The sequence below is a fragment of the Ictalurus punctatus genome, chromosome 14 (genome assembly GCF_001660625.3).
Source record: "Ictalurus punctatus breed USDA103 chromosome 14, Coco_2.0, whole genome shotgun sequence".
NCBI classification, from domain to species: Eukaryota; Metazoa; Chordata; class Actinopteri; order Siluriformes; family Ictaluridae; genus Ictalurus; species Ictalurus punctatus.
Window position 1 is genome coordinate 16,654,220 of NC_030429.2, and position 8,366 is coordinate 16,662,585.

At 37.6% G+C, this 8,366-nt stretch overlaps 1 protein-coding gene across 3 annotated transcripts in view; it reads left to right on the forward strand.

The window, feature by feature from the left end:
* Positions 1 to 2,147: 2,147 nt before the first annotated feature.
* isl2a (ISL LIM homeobox 2a) overlaps positions 2,148 to 8,366 on the forward strand; it is a 24,824-nt gene continuing 18,605 nt past the window's right edge. The window contains exons 1-6 of one of the 3 annotated variants that reach the window (XR_001814669.3): positions 2,148 to 2,345; positions 2,772 to 2,961; positions 3,466 to 3,731; positions 4,702 to 4,985; positions 5,287 to 5,454; positions 7,561 to 8,217. Coding sequence is in view for 2 of the 3 variants with exons in the window: in XM_017486047.3 (XP_017341536.1) it covers positions 2,288 to 2,345; positions 2,772 to 2,961; positions 3,466 to 3,731; positions 4,702 to 4,985; positions 5,287 to 5,454; positions 7,561 to 7,677 (1,083 nt within the window). In the remaining variant the exon portion in view is untranslated. Of the gene's footprint in view, positions 2,346 to 2,771; positions 2,962 to 3,465; positions 3,732 to 4,701; positions 4,986 to 5,286; positions 5,455 to 7,560; positions 8,303 to 8,366 lie in introns of those variants that run through there. The other 2 variants (XM_017486047.3, XM_017486048.3) reach the window with 2 other exon arrangements.

Genomic DNA, 8,366 nt, shown 5'->3' on the forward strand with positions numbered 1-8,366 from the left:
AGAAGAAATAAAAAGAGCTGTAAGAATAAATTGAGATGTACAGTTTTTATTTTTCTCGTTTCCACTGCATTGAAATTGATTAAATTAAGACTATTCATCATACACTATTCTTTTTGGAGTTTTTTTATGTCTATGCTTATAATTTTATAATTGTATTGGCTACCGTGCTATTAATATTTTAAATGTGAGACCGCTAAACAGATATGTTCAGCCTGCTTTAATTTAGACCGTTGTAGATTGTTCATTTTAATGTCATTTTTAGACTATTTATTCTTGTAAATTTGACGTCTTGTGGTCTATGCCCCTCCTCGTCTTTTACAGATCAAGACAAATTAAAAACTTTCGTGCATCATAGCGTCTGGAAAAAAACATCTAGCCCGTGTGTTGGTTGGTTTATTTTATTGTTGTTCTTGTTATTATAGCAATGAAAATCCAGCAGAATTGGTCCAGCGCCTCTGTTGTTGTCTAATGCCTCACGCTTCCTCCTTATAGCTAGAAAAAACATATATAGAGGCAAAAGGCACTCATGGACGACCTGCTTAGTTTACATTCAGTTAATTGGATTTATTTGTAAGTACTGGTTAGGGTCAATGTTAAAGGTCAGGGTCAAAGGAGCAGGCTATGTAAAATGTGCAGCCGATTTGCGGTGTACACGCGTGGTAATCTGTGAACATCTTAAACAAATATTCAGTATAAATAAATCTATAAACTTTGTTCACAGACCGTTCACAAATTGGTTGCAGACCAGTTTGTAAATTCCAGATTGCTTTTGAAATGTACTTTAAAATGTTTGGGGTTTTATTTTTAATGAAAAAAAAACAATAAAAGTAATGATTTACAAATTGGTTTCGGTGCATACTAGTTTGTAAATTGCAAATTCCTTTAAAATGTACTTTTAAAATAATTTTAAAACATACGGTCTGCACTTAAAAACATTTAAAAGCAATAGAAATAATGATTTAAGCAGCTATAATTAACAGTGGTAGTTGTTAGACTTTGACACGTTTTCTACAAATAAATAAATAAATAAAAGCCAGAGAAGAAAGGTTCATCTCTGGAGAGTTAGAAAATTGCTCTATAATGTTGTGAATAGAAGAATACGTCAAAATATCCTAAAAAGGACTGGACATTTTTTTCTAGCTTTAAATAATCTGACTATTTTTACTGTCTTGTTTTACTTAAATATACATTATAGGATATTAAATAACTGAGATTTTATGATTGTTTACTAGGAAATCGTTATTTTCAATACTTGGTTGGCTGGTTATAATGAGAATAAACTGGACATGTGGACTGTAGATAGATGAAGATGTGCTTCTGCAGTATGTAATAGTTTTGTGACTCCAGTAGGAGGCTCTCCACTATAGAGCAAACAGCCTCCTGTCGGGCCACAAAGTGTAGAAAGCAAACATTCTGCCGCTGCTTTCCTGTAGGATTTCGTCTTCTCATGAAAACGCCCAGCAACAAGATTTAAAGCTTCGCATCTGTTACGCAGATCGGAAATGAAAACACTCTTGTATGACTGCGTTTCCTATTGGTCGCTCCTTCATCTTGCACTACAAAAGGATCAATAGAGAGCAGAAAGAGCATGATCACCTGTAACATATAATTGGATTATTGGGCAATATTGATTTTTTGATCAATTGTACCTATTTTTATTTTCTTTCGAAAATGTATATTCAAATAACTCCAAATAGCTATAGCCTATGCTGTGCGTTTTCATTTCATTATCACGTGGATCCTTTGTTTAAAAAATATTTTCAGTTAACAGCCCATCTAATTATAGTCAATTATTATTTATTGTTATTACAGAACCCAATTTCCGTATTTTAGAGTAATTGGAGGCAGTCTAGGTTTATAGGAGATATGGTAGATAAATAAGGTGTGTTTTAATTTATTAAATGTCAGTCAGCCTATCGAAGACGCATATATAGCCTAATTTTACGCATTTGACATAGGGTATTCTCAAACAATAATAAAGTACTGTTAGAGGTTATGTTTACAACCTGTATCAGTCAGTTATGTTAGAAAACATTGTTTTTTCATCAGATCTCCTTGTGAAACACACCCACACACACCCACACACACGCACACACAGCACGCGCACTCTCGGACCTCCTCCACCACACACACTCCTCTAGGAACGCGGTCCGAGTTTGCGTGTGACGTCACGGCACGCGTGGGCCGCCGCAGCTCGCGGATCGGCTACAAGTTCTCGGTGTGCTCGGGCCGCTGCCCACTCCCACTGTGTCCCCTCATCTATAGCAGTGCGCGCTGACCATCCTTTATGCTGGATATTCTACTCCATTCTTCTTTCTTGGGTGATATGGGGGATCATTCAAAAAGTAAGTGCCGTGTTTGTTTTGTAAAGCGATTCTAGGGTTGCTAGTTGTTTTCTGCACATACTCTGACTTGCGGTTGTGGAAATAAAGCTCATTAAGGGCATGTGCTTCTAATGTTAAAGTTGTACCAGTATTGTTCGATATTTTGTATAGGTCTAAAACAGGAAATATTAGGTTACTCTACGGTCCCTTTTTTTGCTTTCGTTCTTGAAGGTGTGAGACAGCATCATCAACTAGTGTAATGAAATGGCAACCGTGATTAAATAAATGGGGGAAAATATGTTGTTCGGGTGGCATGCATGGACTTGTGAACTAAAACGCTTTGCGATGCAGAATGCATGAAGACAGACATGAATTGATCGTTGAGTAGGATATGTGGCACTGGAGTTGGGTGCAGGTTATGGCTTTAATTCGCGCGTTTGCACACAGAGAAGTCCGGGATCGCCATGTGTGTGGGCTGCGGAAGTCAGATCCATGACCAGTATATCCTGCGGGTCTCCCCGGACCTGGAGTGGCACGCGGCGTGTCTGAAGTGCGCAGAGTGCAGTCAGTACCTGGATGAGACGTGTACTTGCTTCGTCCGGGACGGCAAGACCTACTGCAAAAGAGACTACGTAAGGTAGACGTCCCTCTGCTTTCCACAATTTGCAGACGAGGAATTTAGGAATAAACGTATGGATGGGAAAGCTAAAATTTGCAAACATATGCAGACATAATATGCATAGTGTTGCAATGCAATGTTGTTTTTTTCTGGCTAATTGTGAATCTATGCGTCTCAGGCTTATTTTGTAGGATATTTAAGGCCGTATTTCTGAAGTTGTCGTTTGCAGTGGAACTTGTAGTTTGTTCTACTATAATGTCAGAATAAATGATTTTTTTAGAGGATTATGTGGCTAATAATTTATATACATTTAGGTGTTTGTTTTTTTGTTTAAAAATTGTATTATAAAATGTGGTGTTGTAGTCTAATGATTTAAAAATGCTATTATTATTATTATTATTATTATTTTAATGAGTATTATTATTATTATTATTATCATCATCATCATCATACTGCAATAAAATTACAGTTGTTCACTTGGGAATTTGAGACCTAGCTCATTGTTTATTTTGTCTTTTTCAGGTTATTCGGTATTAAATGTGCAAAATGCAACGTGGGCTTCTGCAGCAGTGACTTGGTAATGCGTGCTCGGGAGAACGTTTACCACATGGAGTGTTTCAGGTGCTCGGTGTGCAGCAGACACCTCCTGCCGGGAGATGAGTTCTCTCTGCGGGAAGAGGAGCTGCTGTGCCGGACTGATCACGGGCTGCTGCTGGAGCGCGCCGCGTCGGGGAGTCCACCTATCAGCCCGGGCAACACACACTCCACCAGAGCTCTGCACATGGCCGGTGAGCACATGAACTCATACTTCAGACATTACTATTAAAACATAATAATAATAATAATAATAATAATAATAATAATAATAATAATAATAATAATAATAGGTATTTTTAAAAAATATATACATGTATATATTTTACATCTAGTATGTAGGCTACATATATGTACATCTAGGCTGATTTAATTCTTATTTATGTAATGCTATTGTCATTATTTTATATCTAATAATGTTTAGACTGCTGAGTATTGACTTGAATTTTTTTTTATTAAATACTGTAATACATACAAACAACACATTTACTCAAAGGATTTACTCAAATAATGACAAGATTGCAGCATTTAAAATGATTTAATTGTATGCTGCTAATAAATTTCTTAAAATGCATTAAAACCAAGAAAAACAAACCAAGAGAAAAGATTTATCAATATCAATATGCAAAATATGCGGGTTTTTGTTGTTATTGTTGTTGTTGTTGTTGTTATTGTTCTTGCTATTGTTCAGTAAAGGCAAGAAAAAAGCTTCTGGCATGCACTTCTGCCATGTTGATCTTTTTAAGTAGACTAAACAAATTTTGCATAGCTGTAAGGATTAAACAGAAGATTAAATAGTGGACATAAAAAATTCTATTTATTGAGGTTACTGGTGCATTTGGAAACGAAACGGTGAATCTGTTATGAATGTTGTTCTTGTATTTTGCTGATTTTTAGGTTGAGATGGTGTGTCACTCAGAGATAATTTATATAATCATCTTTTTAATTTCTCACATGAGTTGTTGCACTGCGCTTTTGCACAAATGTTGATGGTCAACTATTTTTATACTCGACCCAAAGCACTTTTTTTTTTTTTAAGTATTGCCTTGATTTATGTGTTTGCATATTTTGGCGCACAGATATGCGCAGCGTCCCGAGTATGTTATTATGTGGATAATGACATTTCCTAAAGTCGAGACTGTATTGCGGTTTGTTTGTTGGCAGAGCCGGTACCTGTGCGGCAGCCCCCACACCGCAACCACGTCCACAAGCAGTCGGAGAAGACGACCCGTGTGCGCACTGTGCTCAACGAGAAGCAGCTGCACACACTGCGCACATGCTACAACGCCAACCCGCGGCCCGACGCGCTCATGAAGGAGCAGCTGGTGGAGATGACGGGCCTCAGTCCGCGAGTTATCCGCGTCTGGTTCCAGAACAAACGCTGCAAGGACAAGAAGAGGTCCATGCTCATGAAGCAACTCCAGCAGCAACAGCACAGCGACAAAACCGTAAGAGTCTAAAGTCTTTCAAAAGTCTGCTTTGCTCTCGCCTTTTTGTTCCTTCAGCACAAAATGTTTTGCGCACGAAAAGACTTAAGTGCAATAATAATAATAATAATAATAATAATAATAATAATAATAATAATGCATCTTTGCATCTTGCGTAGTTGTGCTGCACAATGACTGCAAAAAGCATGCATATATATATATATATATATATATATATATATATATATATATATATATATATATATATATATATATATATATATATATATATATAAATTCCTGTTTCTTCTGCCACCCACAGAATCTCCAGGGTCTAACAGGGACACCTCTAGTGGCAGGTAGTCCCATCCGGCATGACAACACGGTGCAGGGGAATCCTGTAGAAGTGCAGACTTACCAGCCTCCATGGAAAGCGCTGAGCGAGTTCGCGCTACAGAGCGACCTGGAGCAGCCCGCCTTCCAGCAGCTGGTATAAAGAATCACCTCTACTCCACACTCATTATGCTATCTACATCTCAGATAAAAGAAACATTTAAAATGGTTACAGCTGAGTGAAATTTGCGTTCCCCAGTGTCTCTAGGTGAAAAAAGGGAAAATATAGGCCCGGGGGCGTTAGCTGCACTGTTAATCATCCAGGACTGAGCCCAGATTCTTCTACATCAAAAAACTTTATCAAATGTATTTCTAAATAGACTGTTTGCATGCATTTGTTTTTTTGTTTGTAAGGGCTAATTGCTTAAAAAATGTGAAAATTGGACAAAAAGTTGGATTTATCATAAAAGCTGCCTCGGGTGTTATCACTATTTGCAGAACCTATAAAATATAAAAGTTCTATCTAAGACGAGACTAGACTAGTTTGGTGTCACTAATCAAGGGGAGGCACAACTAAGCTATCAGTGTATGGGTTTAGCTGCTACAGTGCCATGCAGAGTACAGTATCTGTCATTATTCCATCATATTCACGTATAAGTCATTTACACACCTTATTTTCCTGCTCAGCATGAGAGGATGTTAGTGTTTCAGTTTCAGCCCATTTAGTTAAAAAAAGGCGTACTCTATATCCATTTTTCCTCAAACTGACTGTGAGCTAGCCTTAGGCAGAAGTGAGAGCTGTCAGGCAATAAGACACGAGTGTTTCCACGTCTTTTCCTGTAAACCCTGTCTGATTGGCCTCGCCTCCGTTCACTGAAGATATAAAATTACAACACGCCGTCATCTTTTACTGAAGTTCAGTTACGTAGTGACAAACCGCTCCAAGTGGAGAATTATTCGAGGCTAAAGAAAAAAATCCTCAAGGCTGCAGCCCCCAATTCCCAGGCCAGGTTACACCGCTTTGTGTATGCCTCCATTTCTATGTTACAGTTTACCCGCAAATAAATAGAATTGATAAGTGAAGGAAGTTAAAAGAAAAAAGGTAAATAAAAAAGGTAAATATAATCTGGGTCTATCCTGAAACAAGACACCAACCCAAAACATAAGGACAAATAAACAGGAAAAAGAAAACAGTTAGGTATTTGGCAAAGAATCAAAAGCAAGAAGCTTTGTCATGGACCCTCTTGGTCTCCAGACCTGGCAGTGTATGGTATATGACATCTGGCAAAGTTCTAACAGATTTATCCAAAAAGAATGGGCTAATCTATCAATCTGGCAGAGTTAGAACAGATGTGTCAAGAAGACGAAAGGGGTGAATATTACAACTGAGAGGATCCAAACGCTGCTCGGAGGATATGAAAGAGGTTGGAGGCAGTTCTAAAGAAAAAGGGTAGACATGTTTTTAGAGAATATTTATATCACAATCAGGAAAGGAAATGCACACTTTTCAAAAAATATTTTCACTGTTAATATCTAAAACCATTTTGCTGTTGTTGTTAGATTGACTTGTGATAGGGAAGGAACATCAACAAAAACTCACAAAATATCTAGATATAAATTGCTATAATGGTATAGTGTTCTTCATTTTGTCCCAAGGCTGTGCAAACCTTTGCTCCCAACTGTATAATTATCTACTAAATGAATGGAGCGATAGGCCTATACGATATTGGACTGTAGCCTATTTGTAGAGCCGATTTTTTATTGCACTACACTTTGGGTCTCATGTTTATATTTATGCATATTTATGAAGCATCTGGTTTGGTGTAGGATGTTTGAACCACACTGCCTTATTATGCATATCCAAATATAGATATTTAATTTTAAACAAGGGATCAGGAAAGGATGCTTCGAATAATGTTTTTAATTTCTTAAAGAGCGTTTTGGTGCATGAATCTATAACCATTTTCTTTTGTTCCACTAAATGATTCTTGGAGCAATAGTGTGTGTGTGTGTGTGTGTGTGTGTGTGTGTGTGTGTGTGTGTGTGTGTGTGTGTGTATATATATATATATATATATATATATATATATATATATATATATATATATATATATATATATAGGTGCCACCGACATTTATTTATTTAATTTCTTAAATGGCACCGTCAATGGCAATAGACTTTTCTCTAAATAAATTCATAATTACAATATTTTTTGTGTATAGATATAGATATGCTAAATCCCCGTTTTCCTCACTCTGTAAAGGTGTCCTTCTCTGAGTCGGGTTCTCTGGGCACCTCCTCGGGCAGTGATGTGACTTCGCTGTCATCGCAGTTACCCGACACCCCCAACAGCATGGTGTCCAGTCCTGTGGAAACGTGATGGAGTCCAGTGACCTCTGTCCACCCCAGCATGCTGAACCCCACCCCGATCTGCATGAACACAGAGCACCTCACCATCTCCACCTGAGGAACACGACGGAACCACGGAAAACAACATACAGCAACACAGTGGATTAAAACTCGGAACGCACAAGTGTGTCAAAAAAACAAAAACAAAACAAAACAAAAAAAAACAAAAAACAAAAAAAAACCAACCACACGGAGCCAAGAAGCAGGGACTCTCCACACGCGTTTACTTCAGCCCTAAAGGCAGGAACCCACACGGATCCGATATCTTCCCGAGGAATATGAACAAGTTGACCCACTGTCAACAACATAACAAATAACAATAATGTCTTTACCAGTATTCCTTACGTAGTTTTATCAACACCTGATGACATTTCCCTAATTCAATGAGACAACAGAGCCACGTTTGTCTTAATGCGCATGATCTCCGAAGACAATGTATAAAAGTCACATGTAAACTATTTTATCTTTACGGATGGAGGACAAATTGTTTGAACTTCTCGAGAGAACAAAAGTAAGTTATTGTTATTTATTGTCAGGACGAGAGTCCGAGCGAGAATTAAGAAATGACCTTAATAAACTATGCTAAGTGTTGTTTATGTCTGAGAAAAACTTTGCATGCGAAGGTATCTATATCTTTTTTCTTTTTCTTTTTTCTTTCTT